At 41.7% G+C, this 19924-nt stretch overlaps 1 protein-coding gene across 2 annotated transcripts in view; it reads left to right on the forward strand.

Moving 5' to 3' along the window:
• The window catches only part of LOC106567461 (TOX high mobility group box family member 2), a 133050-nt gene that overhangs the window by 46379 nt on the left and 66747 nt on the right, over nucleotides 1-19924 (forward strand). The window contains exon 2 of one of the 2 annotated variants that reach the window (XM_045693375.1): nucleotides 9067-9162. The exons of the other annotated variant lie outside the window; for it this stretch is intronic. Within the exon in view, the coding sequence (XP_045549331.1) occupies nucleotides 9067-9162 (96 nt within the window). The remainder of the gene's footprint in view (nucleotides 1-9066; nucleotides 9163-19924) is intronic. 2 annotated transcript variants of the gene reach the window in all.

A 19924-nucleotide genomic window follows, 5' to 3' on the forward strand; every position in this document is an offset into this window, starting at 1 on the left:
AGTAAAAGTACAAAGTTAAAGTAAATGCTATACATCAAATTCCTTATATTAAGCAAACCAGACGGCAGTATTTCTTTATATATTTTTTTATTTACAGACAGACGGGGGCACACTCCAACACTCAGAAATAATTTACAAACATTATTTGTGTGTAGTGAGTCCACCAGATCAGAGGCAGTAGGGATGACAAGGCGTTATATTGATAGGTGTGTGAATTGGACTATAATTCTGTCCTGCCTGAGCATTTACACTCAACAGTTTCCCGTGTGTATCAAGAATGGTCCACCACCCAAAGGACATCCAGCCAACTTGACAGAACTGTGGGAAGCATTGGAGTCAACATTGGCCAGCATCCATGTGAAACGCTTTCGACACCTTGTAGAGTCCATGCCCCAACAAACTTTATGTCACTCACTATTATGCCATGTTAAATATACAGTATGTCACATTGCAGACATATTACAAAAATGTTGGTGAAGAGAGCAGCAGAGTCCCCAAAGGCAAGTATCCTGTAAGACATCATTCACTTCATTGGTCCATGAGCTGAATTCCTCTCTGGTTGAAGTTCTTATGGTCATTGGGAATTTTTTGTTGGTCAATTAAGCCAGACAAGCTCAATCACACACAGATAACATATTTTAAACGATTTCCAATCGTATATGTAGCCAGGTCTGGTATAGAAAAGAAATTAGAGGAAATCGAACATCTCCTCATATTTGCTTCAGCGGGTATTTTACAGAGATAATTCACTGTCTCAGTGGAATCTTTGATATTTAAAAAACAAATGTGGCCCGAGGCAATATTCATTAACTGTAAATAATAGAACTGCTTGGATAGTGTAGCACCAAGGTGAAATTAGCCTCTTATTATTTTATAAAGTTAGTGTTCCTAGGGCTTTCCAGTTAGGAGTATTAAAAATGTACAACCCTCTGACAAATTATTCACTTGACAGATTTGCTATTGGCCTTAATAACTAACCATTCAGCTCCACATTGTTTCAAATTGATAAAATTAGATGTTTCCCTCTGTCACGTATTTTCCCGTACGGCAGATAGCTTGGTATATCCTTTATCTTCTCTGCTTTTTACATTTCTAATTACACAGAATAATTTTCAAATAACCGTATGACACAAACATTGCAAGGTAAAACCTTCTTCAAATGTTTAAAGAATTGTATTTGCAGAGGTTCTTAAAAATGTAATTTCCATTTGGGGCCATAGGCTATGGCAAGGAGAATGTCTAAAGGAAAATACATTGAGCACCACTGTCTTGTTATTTGTGCACAAGAACGCTTTGTGAACTACCTACCTAATCATTTGTCCTCAATTTCTTAACTTTTCCATTCTTTCTAGTTTTGAATCATCAACATGTTTGCCATGAAGTTGACATTACCTACAGGTCAAAATAGAAGCTGCCTGTCGACCAACAAACACACACAGTAGCATTAGATTGAGAAATAATCATGAGGAAATACAGAACCATGCCCACAGCACCCCCACATCCCCAAGTGAGTAGCATCTTGTGGTTGTGACCACCGAGCCTTAGACATATCTCCATATCAGTGGGGTTGGATGGATCCACTTGTTCTCCCAATAGGGGGGTAATGGAGCTCCTCATTAAGCCAGACTGGCGACAGGCTGGTAGATGAGTAGCCAGGGCTTACATGCGCCAGCTCTCCGAGGGGAAGTCTCACTGGCAAACAAACACATCTGCCCTGTGCCAACGCTGAGGGAAGCAGGGTCTTTTTTCTGTTATTTTTTTAACATAGGTAGGGTCTTCAAATGTAGTTTGCTTACAGTAGCTAGCACCAGGCTCATTTCTCATCTGTTTGCGAACCCATTTAAGTTTTATGACAGTTTAACCTTGCTTTACGTCTTGTTCTTTTTCTGTATTCTCTCTCATTCACTCTCATTCTCTCTTTCTCTCACCACCGTACTTTGGGGAGAGTGGGGTAAGTTGAGCCATTTTTACATTCAGCATCACTCCATCAAGGGAACAATAGTATTCTTTCAATAGTATTCTTTCTAACAATAGTATTCTTTCTATATATTTCAGGATGTTGTGCATCCCTGGAAATAATCAGAATTCATGTAAACATTACAGTTTTGAAAACATAGCTTGTCCGATAAAAGTGGTCTCTTGGCACAACTTACCCTGGGTATGAGGTACGTTGAGCCTTGGGACAAGGTATGTTAAGCCACCTACACATTTCTGTACTGAATTAAATATTACTGCTACCTTTTTCAATCCATGTATATCTTTATTTCCAAAACACAATTGAACACAATCACATGAGCTTTTTTGTGTTTTAATTATTTTAAGCACGTTTTAACACAGGCTTAAAACCTAACAAACACTTTTCACTTTTTAAAAACATTTTTAATGCCCGGCCCTGTTGTTACCCAATATCCCAGTGATAATGCCTTGAATTATGTCTGGGAAGAAAACGCAACAATTTGCTCAACTTGTCATTGGCTCAGCCATTTGCTCAACTTACACCAAGGCTAACATTTTTATTATATTAGCCCACACAGCGACAAAGATGCACTTTCATGCTAGTTTTAGGACCTCTTATTGAAGCTTATTGAAACCCCAACTGATGTATAGAACAATCTTAAAATGATCTACTTTGGTTTAGATACAAGCATCATGAAACCTCAAACAGTGGTTCCCAAACTTTTATAGTCCCGTACCCCTTCAAACATTCAACCTCCAGCTGCGTACCCCCTCTAGCACCAGGGTCAGCGCACTCTCAAATGTTGTTTTTTGTCATCATTGTAAGCCTGCCACACACACACACTCTACGCAAAATGTATTAAACAAAGAAATGAGTGTGAGGTTTTGTCACAACCCGGCTCGTGGGAAGTGACAAAAAGCTCATATAGGACCAGGGCACAAATAATAATCAATAATTTTGCTCTTTGTTTAGCCATCTTACATATAAAACCTTATTTGTTCATCAAAAATTGTGAATAACTCACCACAGGTTAACCAGAAGGGTGTGCTTGAAAGGATGCACATAACTCTGCAATGTTGGGTTGTATTGGAGGAGACTCAGTCTTTTAAATAATTTTCCACACACAGTCTGTGCCTGTATTTAGTTTTCATGCTAGTGAGGGCTGAGAATCCACTCTCACATAGGTACGTGGTTGCAAAGGGCATGAGTGTCTTAACAGTGCGATTTTCCAAGGCAGGATACTCGCAGCCCTATCCAGAAATCTGGCAGTGGCTTCTGATTAAATTCAAATTTCACAGAACCGCTCGTTGCAATTTTGATGAGGCTCTCTTGTTCAGATATTGGTAAGTGGACTGGAGGCAGGGCATTAAAGGGATAACGAATCCAGTTGTGTGTGTACCTGCGTAATTGCGCACCCAGCTCACTCAGGTGATTTGCTATATCACATTTGACATTGTCCGTAAGCTTGAGTTCATTTGCACACAAAAAATCATACAATGATGGAAATGCAGACAGAGAAGAGCTCCAACTTCTTAATCATAGCCTCAATTTTGTCCCGCAGATTGAATATAGTTGCGGAGAGTCCCTGTAATCCTAGATTCAGATCTTTCAGGCGAGAAAAAACATCACCCAGATAGGCCAGTCGTTTGAGAAACTCGTCATCATGCAAGTGGTCAGACAAGTGAAAATGATGGTCAGTAAAGAAAACTTTAAGCTCGTCTCTAAATTAAAAAAAAAACGTCTCAATACTTTGCCCCTTGATAACCAGCGCACTTCTGTATGTTGTACATGGTCACTGCCCATATCATTGCATAATGCAGAAAATACACGAGAGTTTGATGGCTTTTGAGCCATCAGTACAGATACCAAAACATCTTGACCACCAAAGTCCATTTGATATCATCTCCTGTTGTCCTGGTTTCCAATGGTTTTCAGAAGAGGATGTCTTCCATAATTGACCCCCCATAAACGTAACGGACATTTTCCAGGAGCTGTGCCAGTCCCGCCATGTCTGTTGACTTATCCAGCTGTAACACATAGAATTCACTGGCTTGTATGCGAAGCAGTAATTGATTCAAAACATCTCCTGCCATATCACTGATGCGTCGTGAAACAGTGTTGTTTGATGAAGGCAATGTCTGTATAGTTTTTTTGGCCTTTCCCCCCCAGCTTTGTCCCAGCCATATCCGCGGCAGCAGGAAGAATTAAGTCCTCCACAATAGTATGGGGCTTGCCTGTCCTAACCACTTGGTAGCTCACCATATAAGATGCTTCTAGCCCCTTCTTATAAATGGTATCTGTTGCTTTTATACGTCTTACTACTCGAAAGTCGTCTTAATTCTCGATCCAAAAACTCCAGTGGCTTATTTTTCAAATTAGCATGTTTCATTTCTAAATGTCTGCCTAAGAGTGAAGGTTTTATCGAGTTGTGAGATCGTACTTTTGCACGTATAACACACTGTGGCTGAGGAAAGGCACTACTCCCAATATAATTGAATCCCAAATCAATGTAGTTCTCATCACATTTGCGCCTCTTCGATGGACCAACGTCCCTGTCTGTTGTTCGGTGCTTTCCCAGGTAATGGGGCAGTAGCTCTTCGGCTGCATCAGATTCACAACTGTCAGTGTCCATGCTAGTTGGGCTAGCAACAAATGTAGAATTACTGATGCTAGCATTGGATGTGCTCGTGGAAGCAGAGCAACTTGTGTCGTCAACAGGTGCAGGTGTAGTACCACTGGTACTACCAGTGGAGCTGGTATGTGTCTCTATGGACGCGGGCCTTACATTTTCTTAACCATTTATCAATTTTCGAGCAACCAGAATGAGCAGCAGCTACGTTTGGCTACATATGGACCGTTAGTGGAATTTCCACGAGAGAGTAACGGATAACCTGATTGGATGTTAATTATTTGACTAGGCTACCTGAATTTGACACTGTGTTGTTGTTTCGCTGAACACTAGATGTTTTAATTTTATTTTTGGCAGTCAAACGAGGCTACTCAGGTGCAAAAAAAACATCACCCAAATGTATAGCCCATTGGAAAATCTAAGTGGCCTGTTTGAAAATGTGAATCACATTTTTATTTGGCGTACCCCTGATGGCATTGCAAGGACCCCTGGGTAAATTCAACTACGTTTTTTGGAGCTGACTTGCTTACCACTTTTTCTATGTGGTTTATTCCTTCACAGACTCCATGAAATGATGACCTCTTCCTAAATATTTGGTCAAATTATACATTTTGTGTATGGTTTCCTAGAAACAAGGCTTGATCAACTTACACCTTTTGCTCAACTTACCCTACTCTCCGCTACCCATGTGTGGGAGGCATCTTCATACTAGCTTCCGGTGATGCAACATAAAAGGCTGCTGGGGCTTTATTTAACTTTTTATTCACCCACAAACCATGTGACAAACGAGAAATAGGGGAGCTGTCAATGGCCTGATTGGTTATTTCGTCATGTCCTTCAAGGTGATAGGCCACAGCCACACCACAACGCTTTGAGGCCCTGGTTTCGGGGGTGTGTGTACCTCGGCTGCACGTGCTGTGTTCCTAACTGCTGTACAGCAAGGCAGTGTGGCTTGGTAGATGTTTTTAAGTGTGGTGCTCAGAGGCGTGCATACATTCTGAAACGTGTGCATGTGTGAATGTGGTGCTTGTACAGTGCCTTCGGAAAGTATTCAGATCCCTTGACATTTTGTTAGGTTATAGCCTTATTCTAAAATTGATTAAATCGTTTTTTTCCCTCATCAATCTACACACAATACCCCATAATGACAAAGCAAAAATAGGTTTTTAGTAATTTTTGCTTGTTTATTAACAATAACATTTTTTTTACACTTTACTCAGTACGTTGTTGAAGCACCTTTGGCAGCAATTACAGCCTCAACTCTTTTCGGGTATGATGCTACAAGCATGGCACACCTGTATTTGGGGAGTTTGTCTCATTCTTCTCTTCAGATCCTCTCAAGCTCTGTCAGGTTGGATGGGGAGTGTTGATGCGAAGCTATTTTTAGGTCTCTCCAGAGATGTTCGATCGAGTTCAAGTCCGGGCTCTGGTTGGGCCACTCAAGGACATGTCCCGAAGTCACTCCTGCGTTGTCTTGGCTGTGTGCTTAACCTCCCTGGGCAAGTCCCACCTAGTCAACAACCAGTGGAATCGCGTGGCGCGAAATACAAATACCTCATAAATGCTATAACTTCAATTTCTCAAACATATGACTATTTTACACCATTTTAAAGACAAGACTCTCGTTAATCTAACCACATTGTCCGATTTCAAAAAGGCTTTACAGCGAAAGCAAAACATTAGATTATGTAAGGAGAGTACCCTGCCAAAAATAATCACACAGCCATTTTCAAAGCAAGCATATATGTCACAAAAACCAAAACCACAGCTAAATGCAGCACTAACCTTTGATGATCTTCATCAGATGACACTCCTAGGACATTATGTTATACAATACATGCATGTTTTGTTCAAACAAGTTCATATTTATATCAAAAACCAGCTTTTTACATTAGCATGTGATGTTCCGAACTAGCATACCCACCGCAAACTTCCGGTGAATTTACCAAATTACTCACGATTAACGTTCACAAAATACATAACAAATATTTTAAGAATTATAGATACAGAACTCCTTTATGCAATCGCGGTGTCAGATTTTAAAATAGCTTTTCGGCGAAAGCACATTTTGCAATATTCTGAGTACATAGCCCAGCCATCACGGCTAGCTAATTTGACACCCACCAAGTTTGGCCCTCACCAAACTCAGATTTACTATAAGAAAAATTGGATTACCTTTGCTGTTCTTCGTCAGAATGCACTCCCAGGACTTCTACTTCAACAACAAATGTTGTTTTGGTTCGAAATAATCCATAGTTATATTGAAATAGCTCCGTTTTGTTCGTGCGTTCAGGTCACAATCCGAAGGGTGACGCGCGAGCGCATTTCGTGACAAAAAAATTCAAAATATTCCATTACCGTACTTCGAAGCATGTCAAACGCTGTTTAAAATCAATTGTTATGCTATTTTTCTCGTAAAATAGCGATAATATTCCAACCGGGCGACGTTGTATTCATTCAAAGGCTGAAAGAAAAACATGGAGAATTCACATGAACGCGCATCTCCAGTGTCACTGTCCCCAGCCTGACCAGTAACAAACAGAGCTGCTGTACTTCGCCCGGAGACTGCAGACATCTCATTCCACTTTCTGGCGCCTTCTGAGAGACAATGGAAGCCTTAGAAAATGTCACGTTACAGCAGAGATGCTGTATTTTTGATAGAGATGCAACAGAAGGATAACAAATTGTCAGACAGGGCACTTCCTGTATGGAATCTTCTCAGGTTTTGGCCTGCCATATGAGTTCTGTTATACTCACAGACACCATTAAAACAGTTTTAGAAACTTTTGGGTGTTTTCTATCCAAATCTACTAATTATATGCATATTCTCGTTCCTGGGCAAGAGTAGTAACCAGTTTAAATCGGGTACGTTTTTTATCCGGCCGTGCAAATACTGCCCCCTAGCCCCAACACGTTTTAAGGTTGTAATGTTGGAAGGTGAACCTTCACTCCAGTCTGAGGTCCTGAGCGCTCTGGAGCAGGTTTTCATCAAGGATCACTCTGTACTTTGCTCCGTTCATCTTTCCCTCAAGCCTGACTAGTCCCCCAGTCCCTGCCACTGAAAAATATCCCCACAGCATGATGCTACCACCACCATGCTTCACTGTAGGGATGGTACCAGGTTTCCTCCAGACGTGACGCTTGGCTTTCAGACCAAAGAGTTGAATCTTGGTTTCATCAGACCAGAGAATCTTGTTTCTCATGTTCTGAGAGTCTTTAGGTGCCTTTTGGCAAACTCCAAGCAGGCTGTCGTGCCTTTTGCTGAGGAGTGTCTTCCGTCTGGCCACTCCACCATAAAGGCCTGATCAGTGGAGTGCTACAGAGATGGTTGTCCTTCTGGAAGGTTCTCCCATCTCCATAGAGGAGCTCTGGAGCTTAGTCAGAGTTACCATCGGGTTCTTATATAGTGGGACCTTATATGGACAGGTCTGTGCCTTTCCAAATCATGTCCAATCTATTGAATTTATCACAGGTGGACTCCAATCAGGTTGTAGAAACATATCAAGAATGATCAATGGAAACAGGATGCACCTGAGCTCAATTTCGAGTCTCATAGTAAAGGATCTGAATAATTATGTAAATAAGGTATTTCTGTTTTTCATTTTTAATGCATTTGCAAAATGTTTTTGCTTTGTCATTATGGGGTATTGTAGATTACTGAGGATTTTTTTTATTTAATCCATTTTAGAATAAGGCTGTAATGTAACAAAATGTGGAAAAAATCAAGGGGTCTGAATACTTTATGTGTGCATCTGTGAGTGTGTAGTGTGTGTTCTCATGTGTGTGTTTTGTGTGTGTGTGTATACATTTGATTATGAATCCTCAATGGTTACAATTCACAGTGACCTCTCTTTCCTGTCATTCATCCTAGCCCGAATAGCACAGGAGGTTGGTGACACCTTAATTGGGGACAATGGGCTTGTGTTAATGACTGGAGTGGAATAGGTGGAATTGTATCAAATACATCAAACACATGGTTTCCAGGTGTTTGATGCCATTCCATTTGCTCCGTTCCGGCCATTATTATGAGCCGTTCTCCCCTCAGCAGCCTCCGTGCCGTATAGATTGCTCTAGTTTAGGCCAGCCAGCCACTACTATGAGGCTTGAGAGCTCTATGGTTCTCCACTAGTCTCCAGAGCCTTGGCTCTGTGCCAGTGTTCAGCCCCACTCTCTCTTGGGGGTTGAGGGGCATGGGGAGTGGCCGGTAATGTCAGCTCATTAAGCTCCATTCTTCCTCGTGCAGCATTGCACTGTATGGAACCACTGTTTGAGACCCATGTCATTACCCCTCCCCCTGCACGCATGTGAAGGGAAGGGTGGCGAGGGGAGGTATATTACGCGGATTGATATTTTCCTTTTGAAAATGCCCTGCTTGTAACTCCTAAAGGGCCTCCCTCTTCTTTTCTCCCCTCCTGCTCTTCTCTCTCTCCTGTCTCTCTCACTCTTTCTTTCTCTCTCCCTCCTGTCTCTCTCACCACAGGCCCGGTACGGTGTGGGTGAACGAGGAATTCGGCTCCTCCACGGTACCCCACCCCCAGGCTCCAACCCAGCTGGGAAAAGACTGCCCACTGCTGGGGTGAGATATGGCTAAGGCCCCCATAACCTTCCTCTATACTAAAGCCCCAGAGGGTGTTCCCCATGGGTCGGTGCTGAGCCCCTTGAAGGTTGTGAGCCACGAATTAACACTCTCTAGAGTCGAGAATTAGCGCATTAGTGGTCCTCCGACATGCCAACAAGAAAACCCAGAGGCACTTGTATGAAGGGAAGGTACACACACACACACACACACACACACACACACACACACACACACACACACACACACACACACACACACACACACACACACACACACACACACACACGTCTCTAAATAGGCGCGACTATAGTCTAGTAGTTAATGAAACCATCCCTTGTGTTTTCTCCATGGTAGTCTGTCTCTCCAAACGTCCAATCCCACATAATAAACATCAACAACACTGCACTCTTCAATAGGTCACACAAGGCAGCAACACAACAGTCTACCTTTTGACACGGAACCATGCAGGGGGAAAAAAAGAGGCAGAGATGTAAATAGACTGATACGTTTCCTTTGCTGGTAATGATTTATTTTTGTCACTGCCATAACAGTCAAAACTTCAGCCGCACTTTTTTTAAACATTTTTTTTATTTTCCTTTTCTCTTTCATACATTCATATGGTGCAGGGAGGCAAGAGAGCAGTAGATTGCATTAAGATAACCAATTATATGCTAGAGGAAACCAGACTTTTTTTTCTTCCACTGCCGTTATCTGATGTTGCGGTGAGCAGAGGCAAAGGGCTGGGGTAATGTGACATTCACTCTGCCCTTTATCTCCCCATCGCTGTTTACCAGATTCAGTTAAAAGTGGGTTCTGCTCTGCATCCTCTCCCCCGCCAGAGAAACCCCACATACACACCCACACACACGTGCAGACGCACGCGCACACACACACTCATGCACACACGCACGCACGCACACACAGACACACACACACACACACACACACACACACACACACACACACACACACTACACACATATACAAACTCCTTCCCCTCCCCGCTCCACGGCTGCACCTTGCCATTACATTTTAATGCGTGTGTGGCTTTGTGTGTGTCTACAGTACAGTATACTCTTTGGTGTAGTTTGTGGGTGAGGTAGATATAAACTATATATACAAAAGTATGTGGACACCCCTTCAAATTAGTGGATTCGGCTATTTCATACCCATTGCTGACAGGTTTGTAAAATCGAGCCCACAGCCATGAAATCTCCATAGACAGACATTGGCAGTAGAATGGCCTTACTGAAGAGCTCTGTGACTTTCAACGTGGCACCATCATAGGATGCCACCTTTCCAACAAGTCAGTTCGTCACATTTCTGCACTGCTAGAGCTTCCCCGGTCAACTGTAAGTGCTGTTATTGTTAAGTGGAAATGTCTGGGACCAACAGCGGCTCAACCGCGAAGTGGTAGGCCACATAAGCTCACAGAACGGGACTGCTGTGTGCTGAAGAGCGTAGTGCGTAAAAATCATCTGTCCTCGGTTTCAACACTCACTACCGAGTTCCAAACTGCCTCTGGAAGCAACGTCAGCACAAGAACTGTTCATCTGGATATGATATGGGTTTCCATGGCCGAGCACCCTAAGATCACAAAGCACAATGCCAAGCATCGGCTGGAGTTGTGTAAAGCTCACCGCCCTTGGGCTCTGAAGCAGTGAAAATGTGTTCTCTGGAGTGATGAATCACGCTTCACTATCTGGCAGTCTGACGGATGAATCTGAGTTTGGAGGATGCCTGGAGAACACTACCTGCTCCAATGCATAGTTCCAACTGTAAAGTTTGGTGGAGGAGGAAAAATGGTCTTGGGCTGTTTTTCATGGTTCAGGCTAGGCCCCTTAGTACTAGTGAAGGGAAACCTTAATGCTACAGTATACAATGACATTCTAGACGATTCTGTGCTTACAACTTTGTGGCAACAGTTTGGGGAAGGCCCTTTACAGTTTCAGCATGACAATGCCCCTGTGCACAAAGCGAGGTCCATACAGAAATGGTTTGTCGAAATCATTGTGGAAGAACTTGATTGGCCTGATCAGAGCCCTGACCTCACCCCATCGAACACCTTTGGGATGAATTGGAACGCCGACTGCGAGCCAGGCCTTATCGTCCAACATCAGTGCCCGACCTCACTAATGCTCTTGTGGCTGAATGGAAGCATATCCCCGCAGAAATGTTCCAACATCTAGTGGAAAGACTTTTCAGAAGAGTGGAGTCTGTTATAGCAGCAAAGGGGGGACCAACTCCATATTAATTCCCATGATTTTGGAATGAGATGTTTGACGTGCAAGTGTCCACATACTTTTGGTCGTGTAGTGTAACTTTTGTTTGTTTGTGTGTGTGTTTGTGTGTATGTGTGCGGGTACATGTTTGTCTGTGCATGCGCAAGTGTGTACGCGTGTCTCTGTGCCTGTGTTCAGTTCTTGTCTACCTCTCCACTTGTTACCCTATGTATGCTCATGTTAGGTTTCTGCCAGTGCACAGGTTAGCCTACACTACAATATATTTAATTTTATTTTACCTTTATTTCAACAAGAAGTCCCATTTAGACCACAGTCGCTTTTACAAGGGAGCCCTGCATTTTACACTTTAAACATTTTTAGAATACAAGCAACAGTTAAAATACAAAAAAATAAAAAAATTAATCTAGGAAAACATCAACATATCTCAGCTACCAGGTCTTCAGTCAATACCCTAAACTGCCTAAACGGCACCAGAACATCCAATTTCAACGAGTTGTACAGATTGTTCCAGCGGTGGGGCACATCAAAACTTAAAGCATATCTACCCAATTCGGGGAAGTCCTGAGGAACCTCAAGAGTTAAACAACCCTGCGAACGTGTTTATTGATTCACGTCTTTATACTTCAACAACGAAGTGAGGTATGTTGGAAGCTTGTGCAGAAGAGCTTTGTAAACAAAGAGGGAGTAATGAAGTTACCAACAGGACTAACCTTTTGATACAGGATGAAGTGATGTGTATTTAAACTGTCACCAGTGATAAAGTGAAGGGCTCTATGGTAGACGGCATCCAAAGGTTTAAGAGTAGTGGCTGTTGTATTCCGATAAGTGGTGTTGCAAATGTCAAGAACTGGCAGGAAAGTTGACTGCACAATCTGCTGTTTCCTGCTATTTAGGGAGAGGCAAAAAAAGAAGCCCACTTCAAATCTTAGCTTTGTAACCAAATCATATGAGCTTACAGTTTCACCTAATATTCCCTCTAAAGTGGCTGGCTAATTGTATTTTACTCATTAATTTGATCCGATGCTGTTCATTTCTAAGGAAGTGTTTCCTCAGACACGGGTTAATAGGTGGGCTGTCAGAGGCCACAGCGAGAGGATGGGGGAAGACGGTGTGGGTGGTACACATTTTCCAGGGGTGTGAGCAAGTTTTATATACATGTACCCATGCGCACACACACATGTGGGCTCTTTTACTCACATGCTCACACACTTTCTCTGATGTACACACATATCCTCGTCACACTGTCAAACCAACAGATACTCAAGTTCATGAAGAGGCACACACACGGATGCATGCACCCTCACACACATGAGATACTTGCAAACATAAACATATAGGCCAAGACTCACTGCGTATAAACAGTATTTATTATGAAGCTATTTTACATTTCCTATCCCCTATTGTGGGCTGACTAGACCATGTTATACAAAAGACCAGGTCAATGACACTTTTTGTTATACTATGGCAGTAGTTTTTAAATTAGATTCTTCTTTATGCTTCAATCTTTTCTAGTACTGTGTTTGAGCATACTGTATGTTGCTCTACTATCGTCTTGGCATTGGTTCTACAATAAAGGCCATGTTGAGTTAACTCCAAACTCTATCTGTAAGTATTGTGAAATTATTATTTTTACATTGCAAGTGAGTTGAAAGTTAAGGTTGAGATTGGTCATTGTGGCCAAATCAAATTGCGGCGAAATGGGTGAGTGTCTAAAAAGGCGTCATGCCTATAAGGGGAACAGGAGCACGTGCCCTCTCAGACTAGTCCTGCTAAAAATAAATACATGCTTGCCCAGATACAGTGCATTCGGAAAGTATTCAGACCCCTTAACTTTTTCACAAATAAATGACATTACAGCCTTATTCTAAAATGGATTTACTCATCAATCTACACATGATACCCCATAATGACAAAGCAAAAACATGCATTTATAAATGTTATAAAAAACAGAAATACCTTATTTACATAAGTATTCAGCCCCTTTGCTACGAGACTCGAAATTGAGCTCAGGTGCATCCTGTTTCCATTGATCATCCTTGAGATGTTTCTACAACTTGATTGGAGTCCCGCTGTGGTAAATTCAATTGATTGGACATGATTTGGAAAGGCGCACGCCTGTCTATATAAGGTCCCACAGTTGACTGTGCATGTCAGAGCAAAACCCAAGCCATGAGGTCAAAGGAATTGTCTGTAGAGCTACGAGACAGGTTTGTGTCGAGGCACAGATCTGGGGAAGGATACCAAAGAATTTCTGCAGCATTGAAGGAGCCCAAGAACACAGTGGCCTCCATCATTCTTAAATGGAAGAAGTTTGGAACCACGAAGACTCTTCCTAGAGCTGGCCGCCCGGCCAAACTGAGCAATCGGGGAAGAAGGGCCTTGGTCAGGGAGGTGACCAAGAACCCGATGGTCACTCTGACAGAGCTCCAGAGTTCTTCTGTGGAGATGGAAGAATCTTCCAGAAGGACAACCATCTCTGCAGGACTCCACCAATCAGGCCTTTATGGTACAGTGGGCAGACGGAAGCCTCTCCTCAGTAAAAGGCACGACAGCCCACTTGGAGTTTGCCAAAAGGCACCTGAAGACTCTCACACCATGAGAAACAAGATTCTCTGGTCTGATGAAACCAAGATTCAACTCTTTGGCCTGAAAGCCAAGCGTCACGTCTGGAGGAAACCTGGCACCATCCCTACTGTGAAGCATGATGGTGGCAGCATCATGCAGTGGGGATGTTTTACTGGGAGACTAGTCAGGATTGAGGGAAAGATGAATGGAGCAAAGTACAGAGAGATCCTTGATGAAAACCTACTCCAGAGCGCTCAGGACCTCAGACTGGGGTGAAGATTCACCTTACAACAGGACAACGACCCTAAGCACACACCCAAGACAACGCAGGAGTGGCTTTGGGACAAGTCTCTGAATATCTTTGAGTGGCCCAGCCAGAGCCCAGTCTTGAAAACTGACAGAGCTTGAGAGGATCTGCAGAGAAGAATGGGAGAAACTCCCCAAATACAGTTGTGCCACGCTTTTAGCGCCATACCCAAGAAAACTTGAGGCTGTAATTGCTGCCAAAGTTGCTTCAACAAAGTACTGAGTAAAAAGTCTGAATACTTTTTTTTCGATAAATGTGCTTTGTCGTTATGGGATATTGTGTGTAGATTGATGAGGGAAAAAAAGATTTATTCCATTTTAGAATAATGCTGTAACAAAACAAAATTTGGAAAAACTCAAGGGGTCTGAATACTTTCTGAATGCACTGTAGGTTCCCAATCTCCCATCCTCATAACTAGCTACATGTACCAATAAGCCATTTCAGGCTATCAATCAAATTATGGTAGGTAGCTTGTCTAACTATCTAAGCTGGCATGCCTGCTGGCAAGTTTGGTAGACTGTAGAAAAGCAAGCAATAATTAAATGCACTGAGTAAAAATCATATTCCTTTCAATTCACCCAGATTTTAGCAGAGATGCAGAGAAGCATATATATTTTATTTTAAAAAAGAACCACAAGTCAGGAGGACAGCTCAAGAAGTATGCTTAGATATGGAGAAAAATATAAAAAATTTACACCAAATGAATCATAGTGATTATGACTCTAGATTGCAGTAAAAAGCTGTTTCTGGTGTTTGAAAAATGCTAAATTCTCTGGATCGGGGGGCTAGCCCCACTTCGGACCACCCCCCAGTCATCCACACGTACTTTGTGCCATATCTGATTTTTGGGGTGCATGACGACCCTGCTAAAAACTGATTCAATCTATCTTTCAACTATTGACCTGTGAGCATTGCTTGATTGGGAGATTGGGCATCGCATCGCATCGACGTCAAGATTCTTATTCTATTGTACGCTCTCTCAGTGAAAACAAGACCTTATTAAGCACCACCCCACCTAACCCCATTCCACAGTGCCTTTCTCTTCAATCTCTCTTTCAATCTCTCTGTTGTTCAAACTCGGCTGTGTTCTAGTGGTTTGACTTCAACAGAAAGTGGAGGGATGAAAATCATCTCAGCTGGCTGCCATTTTCTTTTTTACCACCCATACATATTTGCAGTGAAAACATGCCTCCATAGATTGTCAAAAGTTGAATCCATCCTTCTTTTGCTCTTCATATTAGAATATATATATATATATATATATATTATAATAATAGCACTCTACTATGAATTAGGACTACATTGATTCCTCGACCAAATAACAATACCAATGGAACATATTCTCTCTGACTCTCTGTATTTATTGTTATAGAGTTGAATCTTGTTGTCTTTAAGTGTTTTGTAGCATTAGGCCTACCTTGCTTAATGGGAGAAGTTTGGCCCTAAGGTAAGCTAATGAGACTGGCAAACAGGGAGTATTTCATAAACAATTGTAGTGGGAATCATTCAGGTGTAATGCCACAGAGTTTGACACTCACCCGTCTAGCTCGTGTGGACTGCTAGCTGTAGAGATGATCATATCTGTAATATAGATCTGTGTACTATGTATAGATGAAGACATATTTGCATCTGCAGATGAATTATGTGGTAGAGGGGGTGAAAACAAAAGGTGGATGTGAGGCACTAGTGGTGGATGTTAACTAGCACTGCTGCAGCAGCTCTGTCTGTGTAGTTGGGATCAAGCAGTCAGAACCAGGAAGAGGCCCTATTTCCCCTTATCTAACGACAACAGAGCACATGTTGCCATGGCCACAGGCTGCTCTCTTTATGGGCTTGTGTGTGTGCGTGTGTGTGTGCGTGTGTGTGTGTGCGTGTGTGTGTGCGTGTGTGTGTGCGTGTGTGTGTGCGTGCGTGTGTGTGTGCGTGTGTGTGTGTGTGTGTGTGTGTGTGTGTGTGCCATGTCCATTGTTTGCTCCGGGTGTGTTAAAACATCAGAATTGTCACTTTAGTAGACACACTTTTCTCTCCTTGTCGCCATTATAACTCTGAGAAACATTTTTCTTGTTCTCATTCTCTTCTTTCTTCTTTTTCTTTCTTTCTTTCTTTCTTTCTTTCTTTCTTTCTTTCTTTCTTTCTTTCTTTCTTTCTTTCTTTCTTTCTAAATTACATTATTTCTTTCTTTCTTTGTGACAGGTTGGGCCCTCACAAAATTCAGTCACACATTGTTTCGGGAATTGTTGAGGTTGAGGTTGGCGAGGACCTTGTTCAGTTAATTGCACAGAAAGAAAAAGGGAGAAGGGGGAGATGGAGAAGTAGGGTGCTCAAACAGACATGCATATTGCATGAGTCCCTCTACTGCACCCCTTTCTTCACAGAATGGCTGAGCAGTGCTTGTTAATTCCGCTCGGTGAGATAATTATTTTTAGTGCGAGTTAGTGTTAGTGTACTGTACTGGCAAAAGCTTTTAAAGTCAGAAGTATCATACACTCTCTCTTTATAGATTCTCTTATAAATTGACAAAAAAGAAATCGCAGTCAAAAGTTTTTCTTTCTACCATGGTACACGGTGACATGAAGCCACCAATGTGTATGGGTCCGAGACCACTTCCCCTGGGATTGAGATATCACTTTACATAAAGGCCCAGTGCAGTCAAAAACATGATTTCCATATGTTTTATATATGTTTCTACACTACGAGCAGGGTTGGAAATGAACACCCACCACCCGCCAAATACAGGTAGATTTTGTCATTGGTAAGAATGTCTATTTCACCAGCCACGTTGCATAGAGCATTTGGGAACAGTTTTTTTTTATCCAAAGGCCACATGTAGAAGTTGGTCAAAATGACAAGGCAAGCTACTAAAATGTGACTTTGTTCTCGTGTTTCTTGGCCAGTTATATCCTTTTGTTCACACGCTAGGTGATTTTTTTCATCACAGACAAGCGAGTTCCCACATTACCACGGTAACGATCTGTCCCTTAATAAAGGGGCAGCTGACATTTTTTGATTCACCAAATGATTGCGCTTGATTGAGAATGGATCACTCCTAAAAAAAATATTCATGAACTTTTTGTAATTTCTTATCATTAACCTCTCTGGAGTATGTGGGACGCTAGCGTCCCACCCGCGGGACACACTATTCAACAGCCAGTGAAATAGCAGGGCGGCAAATTCAAAACAACAAAAATCTCATAATTCAAATTTCTCAAACATACAACTATTATATCCCATTTTAAAGATACACTTCTCGTTAATCCAACCACATTGTCCGATTTCAAAAAGGCTTTACGGCGAAAGCATAACATTCAATTATGTTAAGACAGCTTAGAGACAAGAAAAACCACACAGCCATTTTCCAAGCGAGGAGAGGCGTCACAAATACCAGAAATACAGCTAAAATGAATCACTAACCTTTGATGATCTTCATCAGATGGCACTCATAGGACTTCATGTTACACAGTACATGTATGTTTTGCTCGATAAAGTTCATATTTATATCCAAAAACCCCATTTTACATTGGCGTGTAATGTTCAGAAATGTTTTGCCTCCCAAAACTTCCGGTGAATGAGCACATCAATTTACAGAAATACTCATCATAAACGTTGATAAAATATTCAACAGTTATTTAAAGAATTATAGATACACTTCTCCTTAATGCAACCGCTGTGTCAGATTTCAAAAAAGCTTTACGGCGAAAGCAAATTTTGCAATAATCTGAGTACAGCGCTCAGATATCAAAACAAGCCAAACAGATACCCGCCATTTTGAAGTCAACAGAAATGACAAAAATTACACTATAAATATTCACTTACCTTTGATGATCTTCATCAGAATGCACTCCCAGGAATCCCAGTTCCACAATAAATGTTTGTTTTGTTCGATAAAGTCCATCATTTATGTCCAAAAACCTCCTTTTTGTTCACGCGTTTAGTCCACTACTCCAAATGCAGGAAGCGCGCGCAAAATGTCACAACAAAAAGTCAAAAAAAGTTATATTTACGTTTGTAGAAACATGTCAAACGATGTATAGCATCAATCTTTAGGATGTTTTTATCATAAATCTTCACTAATATTCCAACCGGACAATTCCAATGTCTTCAAAAAAGAAAAGGAACACAGCTAACTCTCGCGTGAGGGCGCGCCACTGAGCTCATGTCATTTTCTCACTCATCTACTTCCAGGAGCTCTTATTCTCTCTCTATTCACAGTAGAAGCATGTAAAAAATGTTCTAAAGACTGTTGACATCTAGTGGAAGCCTTAGGAAGTGCAAAATGAACCCTAAGTCACTGTATACTGTATAGGCAATCACTTGAAAAACTACAAACCTCAGATTTCCACACTTCGTGGTTGGATTTTTCTCTGGTTTTTGCCTGCCATATGAGTTCTGTTATACTCACAGACATCATTCAAACAGTTGTAGAAACTTCAGAGTGTTTTCTATCCAAATCTACTAATAATATGCATATCCTACCTTCTGAGCCTGAGTAGCAGGCAGTTTACTACGGGCACGCCTTTCATCCGGACGTCAAAATACTGCCCCCTACCCTAGAGAAGTTAAATTACTTAAATACATTAATTATTTCCCTAGATTTATTTGTGTGCCTCTAAATTTCTACTTAGGAGAACATCATGTACTCCTTGTAAAAAAAATCACCGTAGAGTCCTGAACTATAATTAAGCAATAAGGCCTGAGGGGGTGTGGTATATGGCTAATATACCACAGCTAAAGGCTGTTCTTATGCACGACACAATGCAGAGTGCTGGAGATACAGCCCTTTGCCGTGGTAAAGCATATTGGCCATATACCACACACCCCAGAGGTGCGTTATTGCTATGTTAAACTGGTTACCAACATAATTAGAAGAGTAAACAGTACTTTTTTGTCATATCCGTTGCATACGGTCTGATATATCATGGCTTTCAGCCAATCAGCATTCAGGGCTCAAACGACCCAGTTTATAATAATAGATACGCCATATCACTCAGCCTTTTATGGCAAGGCAAGCACTTTGTTGAATCTTGATGTTCAGTTGTAAAACTGTTTATCTGGTTTTACTACTGTATCTAAATTATTTATTTTAACATACAGTACCAGTCAAAAGTGTGGACACCTACTCATTCAAGGGTTTTTCTTTATTTTGACTATATTCCACATTGTAGAATAATAGTGAAGATATCAACACTATGACATAACACATATGGAATCATGTAGTAACCAAAAAAGTGTTAAAGAAATCAAAATATATTTATATTTTACATTCTTCAAAGAAGCCACCCTTTGCGTTAATGACAGTTTTGCACACTCAATTCCACCCCGCAAAGTTAGCATTTTTGATTCATTTAACTTTTCAAAGTATTGCCGTACAGGACAGCTGTTGTGCAAAATGATTGATACCTCGACTCCTTGCACGTCGACTCCCGGTGTCGACTCCCATTTGTGAGTGTCAAGACTCCAAAGATTCAGTATTTTTGGAACGGAGGAGACTGATTAGTTGCTGTACTTCCTAGTACACAAACACTTGCATCTTTCAGTATTGGCACAGTATAGGCAGGTCGGCCACCTGGCAGACAGTCAGAACCGTGCACTAGGCCTATCTATCGGCAATCAAAAGCTGTATTACGCAATGGAATGCTGTATTTCA

The sequence above is a fragment of the Salmo salar genome, chromosome ssa13 (assembly GCF_905237065.1).
Source record: "Salmo salar chromosome ssa13, Ssal_v3.1, whole genome shotgun sequence".
Classification (NCBI taxonomy): Eukaryota; Metazoa; Chordata; class Actinopteri; order Salmoniformes; family Salmonidae; genus Salmo; species Salmo salar.